The 19,035-nt window shown below is 49.5% G+C and overlaps 1 gene segment (V, D, J or C); it reads right to left on the bottom strand.

The window, feature by feature from the left end:
- Positions 1-4,741: 4,741 nt before the first annotated feature.
- LOC139235544 (Ig heavy chain C region-like) overlaps positions 4,742-19,035 on the bottom strand; it is a 30,236-nt gene continuing 15,942 nt past the window's right edge. The window contains 6 exon segments of the C gene segment in view: positions 4,742-5,127; positions 8,588-8,914; positions 9,833-10,140; positions 12,231-12,429; positions 13,106-13,298; positions 14,632-14,720. Coding sequence covers positions 4,742-5,127; positions 8,588-8,914; positions 9,833-10,140; positions 12,231-12,429; positions 13,106-13,298; positions 14,632-14,720 — 1,502 coding nt within the window.

Below are 19,035 nucleotides of genomic sequence, written 5' to 3'. Positions count from 1 at the left end.
TAAGGAAGAAAGAGCGGGATATCTAGATTGGAATAGTGCAATCAAGCAGACGCAGCATGGATTCATTAAGGGGAAATCATGTTTAACTAATTTACTGGAATTCTTTGAGGATATAACGAGCATGGTGGATACAGGTGTACCGATGGATGTGCTGTATTTAGATTTTCAAAAGGCATTCGTTTAGGTGCCACACAAAAGGTTACTGCAGAAGATAAAGGCACGTGGAGTCAGAGGAAAAGTATTAGCATGGATAGAGAATTGGCTGGCTAACAGAAAGCAGAGAGTCGCGATAAATGGGTCCTTTTTTGGTTGGAAATCGGTGGTTAGTGGTGTGCCACAGGGATCGGGGCTGGGACTACAACTGTTTACAATATATATAGATGACCTGGAAGAGGGGACAGAGTACAGTGTAACAAAATTTGCAGATGACACAAAGATTAGTGGGAAAACGGGTTGTGCAGAGGACACAGAGAGGCTGCAAATAAATTTAGATAGGTTAGAGAATGGGCTAAGATTTGGCAGATGGAATACAATGTCGGAAAGTGTGAAGTCATCCACCTTGAGGGAAAAAAAACAGCAAAAGTGAATATTATTTGAATGGGGAGATATTATAACATGCTGCGATGCAGAGGGACCTGGGGGTCTTTGTGAATGAAACTCTTTAAGGAGCAAACAAAAAACATTAATCCGTGCCCCCCGATCTGGGGGAAACACCAACAGTTACAAGGTTTATTTTTGGCACAAAAACATATTTTTTCTCCAAGTGCCCCCTATAAAAGGGGAGGGGGACAAATAAAAGCACCGGCAATTAAAACAAATTAACTTAAAAACATGAAATCAAGTTAAAATTTGGTTGCCGGGCGTGATGATGCACTCCAGTCCCTCCGGTGCCCACCTCTTGTGGAAGGCCACGAGCGTACCGGTGGACACCGCGTGCTCCATCTCCAGGGACACCCTTGACCGGATGTATGCGCGGAAGAGAGGCAGGCAGTCTGGCTGAACGACCCCCTCGACCGCCTGCTGCCTGGACTGGCTGACCGCCCCCTTGGCCGTGCCCAGGAGCAGTCCTACGAGGAGGCCCTCGGACCTACCCGCTCCCCTCCGCACAGGTTGCCAGAAGATCAGGAGTGTGGGACTGAAGTGCAGCCAGAATTTCAGGAGCAGCCCCTTTAAATAACAAAACAGGGGCTGCAACCTCGTGCACTCAATAAAAACATGGAACACGGACTCTTCCAGACCGCAGAAATTGCAGGCGGCCTGGGAGCCCGTGAACCGGCTTAAAAATTTATTGCACGGCACTGCTCCGTGCATCACCCTCCAGGCCAAGTCCCCGGCTAATAGTGGGAGGACCCCTGCGTAGAGTGCCCTCCATCGGGGACCCCCGCCTCCTCTGGACGGCAAGATGGTACGCCATGGCGTGTCCAGACGGCAGGCAAGGATGGCAAAGTTGAGAGTGTGCAGGAGCAGCCCGTACAGGAAACCCCTCCGCGCAGAACTGAAAGGCACGGAGGGGATTTCCCCGAGGCGGCTCAAGTTGTGAGGCGCCGGCCCCCGAGAGAGGTTCCGGGGTTTGGCGCCGATGAGGAATTCCGTCCGGACGGGGGTCAGTTCGGATGGGATCTCCCCGCGTGCTTGAGCCTCCTCGATGCACCTCATGGAGTCGGGGCCCAGAGCTGTTTTTAGCGACTCGATGGCATCAGCCGCGTGGCGGACGTTGGCGGAATTTAGGCGCCGCGCCAGCGTGTCTGGCGCCATCCAACCCGCTCCTCCGCCATCGAGCAGGTCCCTGACCCTGGTCACCTCACCAGCCACAGCCCTCTCATCCGACCACCACAAAAAACCTCGGTCGTGGAGGTACGGATTCCCGAGCAGCGGCTCCTGCAGGACGGCCGCCACTCCAGCTGGTGGAGAGCTTCGCTTGCTGCAGACTTTATTCCAGACCCTGATGAGTTCCTTGTAAAAGACAAGCAGCTCCCGGCGGGCTGTCCTGACGCCCCCCACTCTCACAAACAGGAGCTGCTTGTCGTAGTTGAGGCCGTGCTGCTGGCGGAAGAAATACATCGCCAGAGCACGCCACCTAGGAGGGGGCTCAACGTAAAGGTATCTCTGCAGGATCTGAAGATGAAAAGTCGCGAGCTGGGCGCTGACGCACACCAATGACTGACCGCCCTCCCCAAGCGGTAGACTCAAGACCGCGGCAGAGACCCAGTGTTTCCTGTTGTTCCAGAAGAAGTCCACCAGCTTCTTCTGTATCTTGGCGACAAACGCAGGGGGAGGAGTCAAAGTGACCAGCCGGTACCACAACATGGCGACCACCAGCTGGTTTATGACTAGCGCTCGACCCCTGTAGGACAGCACTCGGAGCAGTCCTGTCCAGCGCCCTCGGCGAGCGGTGACCTTAGCCTCCAGCTCCTGCCAGTTCGCCGGCCAGGCTTCCTCGTCGGGGCTAAGGTAGACTCCCAGATAGAGGAGATGGGTCGTGCTCCAGGCAAAAGGTCTGAGCTCCTCCGGCAGGGAGTCCACCCGCCACTGACCCACCAGGAGTCCGGAACATTTCTCCCAGTTGATTCTGGAGGAGGATGCAGCCGAGTAAATCTCCTGGCACTCATACATCCTCCGCAGGTCAGCGGGATCCTCTATTGCGAGGAGCACATCATTGGCGTAAGCCGAGAGGTCGACCTCCACGCCCGGCCCTTGCAGAGCCAATCGCGTCAACCTCATCCGCAGGAGGCGCAGGAAAGGCTCCACGCAGACGGCATATAACTGGCCGGACAATGGGGCATCCCTGGCGCACCCCTCTCCCAAAGCGAAGGGGCGCCGTCAAGGACCCGTTAACATTAATCAGACACTCCGCGGCAGCGTACAAAAGGCGGATCCGGGCGACGAAATGCATTCCGAACCCGAAAGCGCACAGAGTTCCGAGCAGATAGTCGTGATCCACCCTGTCGAACGTCTTCTCTTGGTCGAGGGATAGGAAGGCGACCGACAGACCAGCCTCCTGGGAATGATGAATGAGGTCCCGGACCAGATGGATGTTATCGTGGATTTTCCAGCCCGGGACCGTGTAGGACTGGTTGGGGTGGATCACGTGGTCCAGCATGGCGCCAAGGCGAGCAGACATCATCCTGGCAAAGATTTTGTAGTCTGTGCTGAGGAGGGAGACCGGGCGCCAGTTTTTAAGGAGGCGGAGATCGCCCTTCTTAGGCAGCAGGACGATGACTGCCCTGCGCCAAGAGAGGGGCATCTCCCCAGTCACCAGACTTTCCCCCAGGACCCGCGCGTAGTCGCCCCCCAGGACGTCCCAGAACGCCCTGTGGAACTCCTCGGTCAGCCCGTCCAGCCCCGGGGCTTTTCCCCTCGAGAGCCGGTCGAGGGCGCCGGTCAGCTCCGCCAGGCTTAGTGGAGCTTTCAGATTTTCGGCGCCCTCCGGGCTGACCTTCGGCAGGTCCTCCCACAAAACTATACGCGCTTCCTCGCTGGACTGCTCCGGAGAGACGAGAGTGCCGTCGTCGGCCAGCAGCGTCAAGAGCTGCTTACGGACACTCTGTCTTTTTTCCAGCGAGTAGAAGAAGGGGGAGCCGTGGTCAAGATCCCGCAGGAACCGGATCCGCGACCTCACGAACGCGCCTCGGGACCCGACGAGCTGCAGGTCCTTCAGCGCGGCCTTCTTCGCTTCGTACACCGTCCGCAGGGCCGGGGAACCAACGACTTGACCGAGATGGGACTCTAGGTCGAGCACCTCTTTTTCTAGGCGCCCGGCCCTGGCCACCCGCCTCTTGGTCGACCCCCTCGCGTACTCTTGACAGAAGACGCGAACGTGAGCCTTGCCCACATCCCACCATAGCCTCAAGGAGGGGAAGCCCCCCTGCTTCCTTCTCCAGTCGGCCCAGAAACGACGGAATGAGTCCTGGAACCGCACGTCCTCCAGCAGCCGGTTTTTAAAATGCCAGTACGCGGACCCTGTCCTCGCGCGGAGCGAAGCGAGCTCCGTCCACACCAGGTGGTGGTCCGAACAAGGCACCGGCCGCATGGAGGCCGCCGGGACGCAGGAAACGTACGCCCGAGACACGTAAAGGCGGTCGACTCTAGACCATCCTACTCCAGGCGTCACCCAAGTAAAGGCGCTGGAGTCGGGATGGAGATTTCGCCAGACGTCCACCAAGTCGAAGGACCCGAACAGGTCCCTCAACTTCTCGATCGCCGTCATGCTCTGCAGGGCACCGGAGCGGTCCCTCACCTCGATGGTGCAGTTAAAATCCCCCCCGAGGACAATGCAGTCGCCGACGTCGATGGAGCCAAGAAGAGCGGACACCTCTTCGAAGAAGCGCGTTTGCTGCGGGCCGGGCTGAGGGGCGTACAAATTCACGAAATGGAGCGGCACGTCCCCCAGGCGAACCGTGACGTGTAGCAAGCGGCCTGGCACGGGCTCCTCGACCCCCAAGATCTCCGGCTGAAAATGCTAGGCCAGCAAGATGGCCACCCCACTAGAAGTGGCGGTGAGGTGGTTCATGCGGACCTCTCCTTGCCATTCCAGGAGCCACGTGGCTTCGTCTCCCGGAACGGTGTGGGTTTCTTGCAGGAAGCACACCGCATATTTCTCCTCCCGCAGGAGCGTAAAATTGTTAAATCTGCGTCGAGCCTCTCTGCCGCTGTTGATGTTGCGGCTAGCTATGGCATAGTGCAACATCTACCTAACCTATTGTGGGAGGGGGAGTGGAGTAGTTTGTTGACCTCCACTCCTTCAGCAGCCCAGCGAGGAACTTTTTGAGCCAGCGCAGCTCAAGGCCTTGCGCCCTTGAAAGGGCCCGCCCGCGGCCATGGTTTTAGCTGCGGTGCGGAGGGAAGCGATGAGCAACACTGGCTCAGACCATCTTTCCAGGGCCAGACGGGCTTGGTCGCGGCGACCCCGGCACTGGACCAAAAAGTCCCGGAGTTCCTTTGCAGGAATGAGGAGGGTCTCAGCGGTGGACGCGAGAAGATCCACTACCTCAATGGTGATGGACTCGAGATTTTCTCCCGTGTCCCCCACCGAGTCGCCGTCCTCCACCGGGAGGTCACTGCCAGCAGCCGGCCCATCGACCGCACGAGGTACGCCAAACGGCCCGGCCGCTCCATCCGGCCCTGGCTCTGCCCTGATCCCACCTCCAGGATCGTCGGCAGAGGAGTCCCCACTGGGCTCTTTTAAAAGTGGTGCTGGGTCGGGAAGCGACAGCGGAAGGGGTTCCTCCTCCACCCCAGGAGCCGGGGAACACGGAGAGACCTGGTTTAGGAAATTCTCCAGGTCAACCAAGTGCCTCAGCTCCAAAGTAGGGGGCGAGGGTTGTTGTTCTTCCCCCTCCCCGCCGCCACCCCCCGACCCAGCGTGTGGATGTATATTACAGTTGTCTGCAGTGTCAGCTTCTGCGAGTCGAGCAAATCCCGGGGGAAGTTGGGTATTGGCTGGGCGGGCTCAGGATCGGCCTTTTCAGCCTCGCCCGCCTCAGTCCCCGGCACGCTCGACCCGGCAGTTACAGATTCTTCCGCTGGCCCCACGCCCCCCAAGACAGGCAGATCTTTCACGTCATCACCGAGAGGCAGCGGCTGGGCAGCCTCGACTGCCTCACCCTCCCCAGGGACAGATTCCTCCTGCCTACAGCGCAGCTTGGGGGCACTGGTGGGGGACGCGGGACACGCGGCGGGCACCGCCTCCTCCGCTGAGGGATGTTGTTCTCCCTCCACCTCATTGGAGCGGCGCCTCCTTTTGTTCCTGGGGGTGCGCAGAGGCAGGGAGACCTCCATGTCTGCCGAGGCCTCCCGCTCCACTCCCCCCTTTTTCTTGTCTTGCCCACGCCCGAACCCCTCGGTGATACTAGTCAAGGGCTCGGGCACGGGCTCAGGCTCAGGGCACCCCGCGCTCGTCGGTGACGGAGTTTGGCCGAGCGCGGTAAACAAGTTGTTTGGCGCACCGAGGGGACACGCCTCTAGAAGTTTCGCCTTCTTCCGCGCCTTCTTTCCGGTCGGACGCTCCCCCTCCCCCCCGCCGGAGGCCGTGAAAACAAAGGCCTCCGACGATGCCCACGCACCTACGGCTCCCAGCACGTGGACTCAACTAGGGGGAGGGGTGGTGGCAGGCATGGCACCGCACGCCGTCCGACGTCCAGAAGACGCGGTTGGTAGTCCCATCGTGCACCACATTGAAATTGCCCTCCGTCGTCTCCTCCCGCGCCAGCCGGACAAAGAGCTGGCGGCGGAAGGAGAACACATGGCGCAGGCTGTTCTCCCTGAGGCCGAGCGGTATGGGGTTGATCCCCGACCTTACCTCCCCCAGTTGGTGTAGATGAGGGAGGAGGAGCTCAGCGGGAACAAAGGGCGGGACGTTTGAAATGATGACCCTCTGCGCGGTGGCCACGGGAGGGTCCACCGGCAGGAACGCCCCGCCCACCAGGAGCCACTTTTCAATGGCCAGGGACATCGCCCGCTCTGACCCCAGGAAGAACACGGCCTTCCCAGACATCTTGGAGGCTGCGACAATGGCCGAGGGGCCGACTACCCCAGCCATCGCCCGCACGCACTCCTCAATGCTCATTGTGGGGTTAGTGTAGCCCTTGACCCCGTGTTTTTTAGTTATCAGTCTGAATGGTGGCAGGGCAGCAGGAGGCGCAGGATGTGCCGTGGATGTGGACGCCGCCTGCGCATAAGTCCAAGCTGGCCCTGCCACCGGCGTGGATGGGGTCGCCATCACGGGGTCACTTTAAGGGCTACACCCACCCCAAAGTCACATGCCTTAATTGTCTTAAGTGGCCTCGTTTAAGTATTTAACAGCGGGAGCTCTGAAAGAGGCACTCCACTCCTAGTTGGCATTTGGGGAGGGGCCTTGCTCCCTCTGCTCAGTTGTCTAAATTGTTCTTGTCTTTTTTTTTTCCAATTGGGAGGAAGGGCTCTCAGAGAGAGAGGGGAGAGACAGAGAGAGAGATGGAGTGAGGGGATGTGGAAAAGAGGGAGGCTTCAAGGGCAGGTCTCCCCTCACAGTAATGGGTGGGTGCACTCCCCAGATGGCAAACAAAACAGTCTTTGGGGTGATCTTCGGGTGGGGGGAGAAGATGTCTTCACCTGGGGCAGCTGGAGCCACACAGGTACACACGCCCAACGATGTTAATTAGGGTGATTTAATTTCTTCAGCCTGGTAGCTCCAGCTATCCCAGGCTAGGCAATGGGGGAGGGGTGCTTCAGTGGTGTGTGGGCCTAGCTGTAGGCAAGACCCCCACATACACTTGCACACACACACACACACCCCGCGATGTTCTGGCCCTCGATTGGTCTTCTTTCCTCCCCCCACCGATACAACAAAGTCTTTTTGGTGAATGCACCAAAACACACCCACCTTTGGCTGAAGAAGTCTTTCCCTCCTTCCACACTGGTAAGTTGTTGTTCTTTTTTCCCCCTCTCACCAAATCTTTGTTGAAATAATGAAGGTGTTGCAGTCTTCTGCTGTCCTCCTCTCACTCTAGATGAATGGTAATGAAGCCCCTTCCTTTCTCCTGTTCCTGGGCTGGTCTCAGGGCTCACTCCAGGCCTTCCAGACGGGAGCTAAAGCAGGGAGTTCCTTCTCTCACAGCAGCCAGGCTCCAAGTGCATAGGCCACGCCTGCAAAGCTCCACCATTGGTCCTTGTGCATGAAACTCTTTTTGGGAGTAAACAATAAACATTAAACCGTAACACCCCCCCCCCCGATCTGGGGAAAACACCAAACATTTACAGGCCCTTTTATTTTTTTGTGGTATTTTGGGGGGGGGGGGGGGTTTGGGCACAAAAACATATTTTTTTTACAAGTGCCCCCTATAAAAGGGGAGGGGGACACTAAAAGCACCGGCAATTAATGTTAGTTTGCAGGTGCAACTGGTAATCAGGAAGGCGAATGGAATGTTGACCTTCATTGCCAGAGAGATGGCGTATAAAAGCAGGGAGGTCCTTCTGCAACTGTATAGGGTATTGGTGAGGCCGCACCTGGAGTACTGCGTGCAGTTTTGGTCACCTTACTTAAGGAAGAATATACTAGCTTTGGAGGGGGTACAGAGACGATTCACGAGGCTGATTCAGGAGATGAGAGGGGTTACCGTATGATGATAGATTGAGTAGACTGGGTCTTTACTCGTTGAAATTCAGAAGGATGAGGGGTGATCGATAGAAACATTTAAAACAATGAAAGGCATAGACAAGATCGAGGCAGTGGGGTTGTTTCCACTGGTCGGGGAGACTCGAACTAGGGGACCCAGCCTCAAAATACGGGGGAGCCCATTTAAAACTCAGTTGAGAAGGAATTTCTTCTCCCACAGAGTTGTGAATCTGTGGAATTATCTGCAAAGGGGAGGAATTGAGGATAGCTCATTGAATGTATTCAATTCACAGAAAGATAGATTTTTAACCAATAAGGGAATTAAGGGTTATGGGGAGCGGGCGGGAAAGTGGAGCTGAGTCCACGGCCAGATCAGCCATGATCTTGTTGAATGGCGGAGCAGGCTCGAGATGCAAGATGCCCTACTTCTGTTCCTAATTCTTATGTTCCTATGTTCTTATGAAGGTGTCCATCATAACAAGGGAAATGCTTTACCACTGGATTTATTGACGGTTCTGTTGGTGATTTTCAATAGGATCGCTTCATGTCCCACCACACAGGAGTGAGAGGCGCCGCTGGCCCACTCTTCGGCTGCAATGGATAGCAGGCTGTACATGAAGAAGGATCTGCTGCCATTCTCCGCCATCACCTCCGTGTTCTTGTAGTTGCCGGAATCCACCGGCTTGACATTGACGGTCCATTTGATGAAGATCTCTCGGGGGGAGAAACCTCTCACTAAGCAGGTGAGGCTGACCAACCTCTGAGCAGAGACTTCTGCTGAGGGCAGGAGGACAGACACGGCTGGTTCCCACGGATCTTTCGCTGTAGAACAGTTACAACAAAGGCCAATGAACTGGATAGTTCCAGAGACAATGGGGGAATTTCAACCCAATACAGCGGGCGGGTTTTGGGCGTGGAGGTTGTTAAATTGGTAAAAATTGGAATCCCTACCTCAACTCGCTCACTTCCGGTTGTAATATTATATTTGAGTAATATATTTAAATGAGACCTGAATCCTCTATTTTAACCACCATTTGGTGTTTAACAGTCGCTGGTCCGGTTTGACACACTGTGTAAATCTCAGCAGTTACAGCAAGGTGTGGATTGCTGCTCCCAGGTGGTAATTGCCCTGACACCTACCTCCTGGATCCAGGGTCCCTGCCTAACCCACCCCCCGCGATCCGTGACCTGCTCACTCGGCTTCTAATCCTCCCGTTTTCACTGGTGGCCTGTGCGACAAACGCCCACAACTCGCCTTCCTCATTTAAATTCAGCCAATTTCCGGTGGTTAGATGTGAGAGAAATGGACACGGCGTTGAATGTATTACGCTATTCCTTTTCCCCTCTGTGGCCTCTCTGGTTTTCCATTCCTTATCCGAGGAAACGTAATCTTTCTCTCTGAAATCTTGAAGCGTTGGACTGGAAAATGACAAAGAATTTAATGCACAGAACGAGGAGATTTGGCCAACTGGTCTAAGCCGGTGGTTATGATCCACACAAGCCTCCTCCGAGCCCACTTCATCCAACCGTAATAATATACCCTTCTATTTCTTTCTCGCTCATGGACTTATCCAGTTTCCCCTAAAATACATAATGTCAGGTCCCAGAGTGCTAAGTTGGTGGAATTACCAACCTGAATGATCAGAGTAGCCATTAAACACTTTATATAATCAATTGGCCCATGCACACGCATCGAAATTGTTGCAGTGTCTCACTTATTGCAACAATCTCCCCGCTCACCCTTTTCCTTGTGGATGGAATCTCTGATCGGAGTCGGCATATCCTGATGGCTCACCACGCAGTAGACCTTATCCCCACTCAGCCAGTCTTGTGTCGAGATGTTTAAGTTGCTGATCACACTGTTGGGATCCTCTCCGGGTTGGACGGCAATCTCTGATTTCAAAGTCTCGTTTTTTCGGGTCCAGGTCACGGTGAGCCCATAAGGAGCGTCAGACACGACGCAGGTTAAGGTCACCGTCGCCTCCAGTAAACCCTGTTCCAGTGATGGTGGGCGAAGAGTGATTTTTAATCGCTGCATGGGACATCCACTGCGAAGCAGGAATGAAAGTCAGGAAAAGCCGCATCTTCAGAATCAGGACACCAATAATTAGCCTTCACTCTTTCAAGGGGAATAACTCACTTTTGAGATATCAACCTCTCGCTATTACTTGAACACCGTCGTTAACGAAGGGCAATGAATTGGCAAGGATTCCGGGGAATCTGTAATATTTCCTGTGTATTTGAGCCAGACCCACCTGTAATGGGCTGTGAAGCAAATACCTGGCGTAAAATGGTAATAAATTGGGACACAATTGTGATAGGCACTGAATAGTGCTCTTCCTGAAATTCCTTGCTCCTTTACGCCTGTCTATAGATTTTTGTACCCAAATGCATCTCCACTGGTTATAATTGCTGAAGCCCGAATATCCCCAAGTTCAAGAGGTCTACACAAGCAATATACTGGTTCAAAACCAGTGTGAAATTAATTTCAGGATTCATGGGACAACAGGAAACAAAGTTAAGTTTCTAGTCTTTTGCTGCTATTTTTGTTGCGATGAAAATGTGCAGGAACCAGTCACATCCCCCGTCAGAGGAGAAGTGCAAGGTCCGGAGAATGGAGTTGCAAGGAATCTTTTGTGGTGGGGCATCATTTGTAATGATGTGAGGTAGTTTGTTAATATCTGTAATTACTGAACATTTTTCATGTCTGGTGAGAGAGATTCAGAAAGCACTATGACATCAGGGCATTAATAGCAACATAGGAATAGGAGAAGGCCATTCAGCCCATCCATCCTGTCCCGCCATCCAGTTAGATCATGGCTGATCAACACTCAACACCATCTTCACGCCTTGGTTATGTAACCAATGATAAACTTGCCGAACAAAAATCTATCAATTTCAGTTTTCAACTTTTCAATTGAAAGCAAGTGTCAGCAGCTTTTGGGGAGGGAAATCCCGACTTGCACTATTCTTCCTGTGAGAAAATCCTTTCTAACATCACCTCTGCACGTCCTAGCTCTAATGTTAAGGTTCTGCTACTTGTTCTGGACTCTCCCATCAAACTAAATACATGTTTCTATATCTACTCGATACAATTCCATTTATCATCTTAAACACCTCAATTGGATCATCTCTTAACGTTCTATAATCGCCACCTGATCATTTTACATTATTAGCCCCGGTATAATTAGGGTAAACCTGCAGTTTAGCACCTCCACGTGTATACTTCCTGAGGTGCGGAGCCCAGAATTGGGCTCAGTACTCTGAATAGGGTAGATGCCCATTCTTGCAGTGGGTTCCTGGACATTTAGCAGTAAAGGATTCGAGACTCCTATTGCCATTCCGTATATGATTAGCCAACTCAGGGTATACCTGAGACTAAGGACACTTCACTCACTGCCTGACACCAGAGCAAGGGGAAAGCTTTTTTGGCGAGGTAAATAAACCCTGAGCAATGAGGAATCCTAAACCAGAAGATCGTGGGTTGAAGTCCCACTCCAGATATTTGATCACAATATGTAAGCTGAGTCTCTCAGTGCAGTACTGGGGGCGTGGTGCATTGTCGGAGGTGCCGTCTGTCGGATCATGTGTTAAACCAAGAATCCGTCTAGCCTCTCAGGTGTAGGTAAAAGTTCCCCTGGAATTATTTCAATGAAAAGCAGAGGAGTTCTCCCTGGTGGCCTGGGAATATTAATCCCTCAAGAAATAAAACTAAACAAAAAAAATGGTCATTATCACACTGCTGTTTGTGGGAGCTTGCTGAGCACTAAATGACTGCCGCACTTTGTACATTACAACTGTGAGCACATTTCACAACTTAATTCATTGCCTGGCAAGCGCTTTGGTTCAGTCTGTGGTCGCTGAAGGCGCTGTATAAAGGCAAAATTGTATTGCAAGAATACACAAACTGCATGATTGGCAATTAGGAATATTCCTCTGCTTTCTACTAATTTCAATAAAAGTCCTGACTGAGATCAACGCTCAGAATGGTCTGGAACCTCCCGGGATTGTGCCTCTTACCCTGAGATCTGGTGAAGTTACGGCTTTGTGTGCCCCCTTCATGAGTGACCTGGCAGGTGTAGACCGAGCCGGTGAACCATTCCCTGGCAGGGAGTGTCAGCCGACTGGCCGTCAAAACGTTTTGTTCATCTCAAACGCGGGAGAGGTGATGAAGCCGGAATCCAGGAGTTGTCCACTCTTCAGCCAATTCACGGTCAGTGACTTTGGCCTTAATTCGATGATTGAACACATGGCGCTTGCATATCTGCTGCTGATGAGTTGTTCAGTGGAGCTTAGCAAGAGGAGAACAATTGGAGGAACGATGATCCGTTCAGGACCTTCACAAGAAGGCATTTTATTGATATTGCTTGCAAAATAAATGATTAAGAAATGCAAAGTGTCCTTATATTTTAACTAGTGCTTTGCTGTCAGATTCACACTAACCTGGCATTTGCAGAGAGCAAAATTGTGCACAGTATACTCAGTGTAATATGCAGACCAGAACTGTGCATAATATTCTAAGTGCGATATGGGGATCAGGACCATGCACCGTATTCTAAGTGTGATATGGAGAGCAGAGCTGTGCATACTATTCTAAATATGATATGGAGACCAGAACTTTACACCGTATTCTAAGTATGAGATGGAAACCAGAACTTTAAACAATATTCTAAGTGTGATATGGAGAACAGAACTTTGTCCAGTATTATAACTGTGATATGGAGAACGGAACTGTGCATAATATTCTAACTATGATATGGAGACCAGAACTTTACACAGTATTCTAAGTATGAGATGGAAACCAGAATTGTAAACAATATTCTAAATGTGATAAGGAAACTAGAACTGTGCACAGTATTCTAAGTATTATATGGAGACCAGAACTATGCACAGTACTCTAAGTGTTGTCTAACCAAGTTTTTATACAAGTTGAACATAACTTCTCACCTTATCACAGTTTGCCCTGTATCCCACATCATTAACCTGATATTGTGATGTTCCACATCGACCCACCACGTCGAACCTCGCAGCAGATTGTGCTGCTCCCCACCTCGGACTCTGTGATGGTTAACTGGCTGCTCAGGGTGTAGGTTCCCTTCTTTTTGAGCAATGACGGGTAGGTCTTCAATCCAGTGGTGATCGGCTCTTTATCTTCCTTCCAGAAAAGGCTGATGATGTCAGGGGAGTAGTACATCACCACACAGCCCTACGTGATGGAGCCATCGGTGCTGGGTTGTTCACAGGAGGAGAGCAGTGCATAGAGGCTGGGGGGAGTCGGTGTTACTGGGAAGGAATGGCCCATTGAACAAGTTAGACTCTGTAATCCGTGCTTATAAAATAAATAAACAAATCGAAATTTGACTGCAGAGTAAACTAATTCCACCGTTTCTCCATCAAAGACTACACAGGCATTTGAGCTTCTGTCAGTTCTACCTTAAGCACCTGTCAATGCGCTGGTCAGGAACGCACCTCTCTATCACCGAGCTCTATCACATTATAAACAAGGACCTTTACACAACTCGCCAATAAAGAAGCCTTCATTTGATCATACAATAGCAGAACAGAGACGTGTTCCTGTTATTTCGGCCAGCATTTATTTCTCAATCAGCACCATTTCTTGTCCTTTATTTAATTGCAGTTTGGGGAAATTTGCTCTGTGCACATTGCCTGCGGTGTATCCCTACAAAACAACAGTGACTGCACTTCAAAGTAACAGCGGAATTCCTGCTTAGGACTTTAGCAAAAAACCCTCCAAACTTGCCTGCCACATAATTCAACAGGTAGCATTTCCATAGTCTAGTTTCTAAGATGCAAGTTGCTGATGAACCGCGATTGAATCGAATTTCTCCCTTATTTTCTCAGCATTTGAGGGAGAGCGATGTCCTTCAGCGCACTGTGATCTGAGCTCTATTCCATCCTATTGAATGCATGTCTCTTGAGTAGCCTGCTTCCTGCCACTCAATTAATAATCTGAATAAAATACCATTCCAAAATCCGGTTAATTGGAAGTTACTCCTTAAATGTTAAATTCCCATTGTTGTTCTTGTTATATAACAATGACATAGACTTGGTTACAGGGAATACAATTTCGAAGTTCAAAATGATGCAAAACCTGGTAACGTAGCCTATAGTGAGCATGAAAGCAGCAGATTCTATGAGGAGGCAGATGGACCAGTGAAATGGACTCGGACATGGCAATTGCAATTAAATGCGAATCATTGAGAAGCGATGCTCATTGGGTGGAAGTTGGAGAGGCAGTATAATCTAAATAGTATTGTTTTGAGGGGATGCACGAATAGAGAGATCTGGATGTATATAATCACAAATCTTTGAAGGGGGCAGGGCAAACTGGTAAGGCTGTTAGGAAAGCGTATGGGATACTTGACTTTGTAAATGGGGCATTGACTACAAAAACAAGGCGGTTATGCTAAACTTACAGATCACGTGTTAGGCCTCAGATGGACTATTGCATACCTTTTTGTCACCACAATGTAGGAAGGATGTCAAGCCCTTGGGGAGTGTAGAGGGGAGGCTTTTACCTGGATGATGCCAGGGATGGGGTCTTCAGTTATGTGGAGAGATTGGAGAAGCTCGAATATTCTCCTTAGAGCAGAGGTTAAGAGGAGACCTAAGAGAGATATTCAACATTATGTCAGGTTTTGATATACCAAGTCGGGAGAATTTGTTCCGCTGGAAAGTAGGTGGGTAACCAAATGTCACAGGTTTAAAATAATTGTGAAAAGATCAGAAGGTGAAATTAAGGTGATTTTTTTCACACAGAGGGTTGGTAATTTCAGGAATGCTCCAGGCAGTATCTCCTGTACGTCAGGAGGACTCATTTGCACGTTTACAATGAAAACTTTGGGGAGTTGGACTAAATAGGACAGCTCTTTCAGAGCCGGTTCAAGCACGATGCCTGAATGGCCTCTTCTAATGCTGTGAGATGCTATCAGTCTACACGAGTGAGTGGGAACAGTTCTTCTAGATTTCATTGAAGGAAACACTTCATATTTTGGACACCTCTACCAGATCTATTTTTATTGTTCGTTATAATGAAAGAGGATATTTAAAATAAAAGGATCTTATAAATCTGATGCAAATTAGTCAATCGCATGCTGTTAGAAAGGCTTAAATTCATAGCGAATGATGACTTATTGCAGGTTGACTCTCTCTCTTTAAATGTTTCACAGAATTGCAGCTCAGTGACTGTGTGCCTTGTGTTGTGACCCAGGCCAATAGCTGCATCTCGTCACAGTTTCTCCCTGCCTTTAACCTTCTCAGGAAGAATTGGACAACATAATTTTTCTAAACATGAGGTCCCCATAACGGTTATTTGAAGTGGGAGTCTCGATATTCTCTATTTTAATTGTGGAAATAACTTGTAACCTCCCATCAGATCAGAACAGGCGCTGCTTTCTGGAGCGTTATTCACTTCCTGAAACTGTTTGTTCTGAAAGTGAGCTGAGGATCAGGCCAATCATGTTCATTAGTAATCTGATGCTCAAAATGTTCAAACATTAATAACTCATTAAAAATTGGGCATTTTTTCAGAAAAAATACAAAAATCAAAGAATGTGCGCTGTTTAATCTGTGCAATGGGACGAATTATTGTATATATCTGGCACGAGCAGTTTACCTGCTATCTGTTAGACGCAGATAACGGTGCCTAGAACACTGCCTGATCAAGCACTCTCAGGTCAGATACAGCACGGATAAGAGAGCAAAGCTCCCGCTATGCTGCCATGTGGGTCAGGACAGGTATAGCAAGTGTTGCACACAGAGTAATATGTTATCTGTACTATCCCGTCAAACATTCCCAGCTCAAGTACTGCAGAGATGTGCTACGAAATGTCTCCCCATAAAATGCGTTATCAAATTGACCGATTAATTAAGCACAATTATGACGAGTACAATGAAAAGCTTCCAATACACTGTCCCATTAAAGCGCACCACCCCTCCAAAGCTCTGATTAAATAGAAGATCATGCTATATTGAAGGACACAATTAAGTTCCACGTCCTTGTAAAGAAAAGGTTAAAGACTGATTAAAGCTATCTCTGCAATGTCCTATCAAGCACTGCCACATAAGATAACGTACGGGTTAGTTCCAGAGTAAAGCTGTCATATCAAACACTGTCAGAGCAGGTACAACCAGGTTAAAAACTGATTAAAGCTCCTTCGACTGTCTCCCCGTGGTGTTTCGGAACTGCTCCTTCTGACTGTCACAATCTGGGTTATGATCTCATTTCTATGGCGACTCCGCTGGTTATTGTTAATGACACTGATCTGTGGAAATCAGCGTTGAGAGATCCTTCACAAATACACTGAGATATGAGACATTATTCACTAATGATTCAGCTATAGACAGTTGTCGTAATTTCCACCGCCTCCTGCTCTGCCTCACAGTCACTAATTCCAGATGGTCAGGACAGGGTTAAAACTGCAATACGTCTTCCAGTAAAATGTTTATTCAGTTGTGTTTGAATTGAATTATTTCCCTTGTTCAGCCACAGTTCAGGAGAGCTCGGGGTGGGCCACACAGTAGCAACTATTCAAAATGTAGCACTATATTGTGAAATATTTTGATATTTCCAGTATCAAACTCTTTGTCAACTGGAAGTCTGTAACGTTCTCATACCAGGTGACAGGCAGCTGGTTGACACGGTTCCAGCTGTAAACAGACACGTTCGAAAATCTTCTGTGACATCATATAACATGGGTCATCATCAGTCTATTGTAAAGTGACAGTCCCTTCTTTAAAGATTATTTTCAATATTGTTGGAAAGTGTACTTTCAATATAATGGATGTAAAGGTTCTGATTTCGACACATAATACAATTCAATTCATCTTCTTCAGCCTACAACACAACCGCAGTAACCTCACCAAAGACTCCATTCCGCTCTCTGGCCACAGATTGCATTCCCCACCTTGGCCACAGACTCCATTCCCCTCCCTGTCACAGACTCCATTCCTTTCCTTGGCGACAGACTCCATTCCATCCCCTGGCCCACAACTCCATTTTCGGTTTGATTAGTTTATATAATATTTTCCTCTTGTTATTTTAAATGCAGTTATTTCATTTCTAATATCATCCAATGTCATGTCCACCTGTGTTGACTCCCTGATAAATACTGATGCAAAGTAATTGTTTAATATTTCTTCCTATCTCTGCCTGTGGACAACCTTCTGAGCCACGTACCTTGGTATGTATTGTGGATGTCCTACTCGCAATCTTTATCCTTATCGTTGGGCAGGAGCAGTATCTCATTCTCAGCCTCTCCTCAGTTCTCGCTATACGACACCCAATCAGACACGGACTTTCCTGAACCTGCGCTTTTCTGTGGGATGTGACTGTTTTCTGGATTAAATCACTTCTCCTGTGTGTTTCAGAGTGTGTCGAACTCGCACTCCAGCCCAATTACGCTGAGCCAGAGTGAATAAATCATAGACATATCCTGCAGATGTGGGAATGTGGGACAGATTTGATGTCCACAAACTCACACACATTACAGTCTCGACTCATTGCCTGCCCTGCCATCTTTAGTTATTTTTTATAAATGTATTTGCTTATTTACACACTGAATTAATTTAATCAGTTAGTTTTTATTCAATGGTTATTTATAATTATATTAATTAATTAGTAATTATAGTTAAATTATTAATTTAATAAAGTATTGTATTGCTCCCAGGTCTTAGTGTGGACCAAGCTTCGAGAAAAAAGGTAATACTCACCAAACGTTCATCTACCTGCTGTATTTTGGAGGCCAAAGCAGCACCTCCTTCATCCACTGTTCCCATTCAAACTCTCACCAAATTCCATTTCATATCACTGTGCAGAACGCACTGTGAATCAGCAGTTAGTGTTTAGTTTTATACCTTTGGAGTCACACACAAGTTACAAGTGCTGTCTCAGCTCCATGCCCATTGCTCACAGTAATTAGCACATATTTAAGACTATCACTTACAGCTGACTGATAGTTAACTATCACTAACAGGCAGTTTCTGCTAACTTCTGTTTTTAAAGTTCTAAGTTCAATTCAAAACGTTAAACTAAATTTCCCTTCTTACAGCTAATACTCAGCCAGACTCACCCCGGACTTACCACTGAATCTCACTTTCTCTACGTTCCCAAGTTTAGCAATCTCTTTGTGCACTCTGTTTAAGATCAGGATGTGGTGATCGAGTAAACTCTGGCATGCTCTGCTGGGCTGAAAGGGTCGGGGTGGGGAAGGTCGCTCTGTAAATTTGCAGTCCACAAGCAGACGGGCTGCTAAGTTCCAGCACCCCCAGGGAAAACTCAGGGGAACCGACTAAGACCAGTTTGCAGCCATGAGCACCAAATGGTCTATTTCTGTGCTGCAGACATCAAGTAACTCTATGTAAAGTGATGTGTGAAGAGAAGGGATGTCTGAAATGCGATTCTGGGTCAACCACAGACCAGGGCGTGGTCAGAAGGGCAGGTCTCTGATGTCACAATACTCAGGCACAGTGTCATGCGAGTTTCCCCGCTTTATTACATCACACACACTGCAATACCTAGTAACAAAGCTCGTTACCACCCTCACTGAACACTGCATATTATAGGCTATGTTGAGCTCGGAGATTTTACACAGAGTGAGGAGGAGCTGAGTTTAATGTGTGTCGAGTGTGTGCGGGGAATACTTCATCCTGCAGATCACCACATTGTTCAGGCAAACTTACAAATGAACGTTACAGTGGTGAATGTTACTGGAATATACTCCGTCTGCAGGAGACGCTTTAATCCCAAAGGTAGATTATCTGAAACAAGGACACGTCGCTATCAGCAGGCGCTGGGGCTGCTCAGGTTAAACCCCACTGGGAGAAAAACACAAGGAGCCTGCAAAAGGATGAAAGCACTGACCTTTGAGCTTTTGAAACCTTCCCTCCCTGGCTGTTGTTTGGTCCCAGGCCATTTCCCCCCA

Source organism: Pristiophorus japonicus, chromosome 23 (genome assembly GCF_044704955.1).
Source record: "Pristiophorus japonicus isolate sPriJap1 chromosome 23, sPriJap1.hap1, whole genome shotgun sequence".
In the NCBI taxonomy this organism is placed as follows: domain Eukaryota; kingdom Metazoa; phylum Chordata; class Chondrichthyes; family Pristiophoridae; genus Pristiophorus; species Pristiophorus japonicus.
The sequence above is the reverse complement of the archived record's forward strand: the minus strand, read 5'-3'. Positions and strand labels throughout refer to the sequence as shown.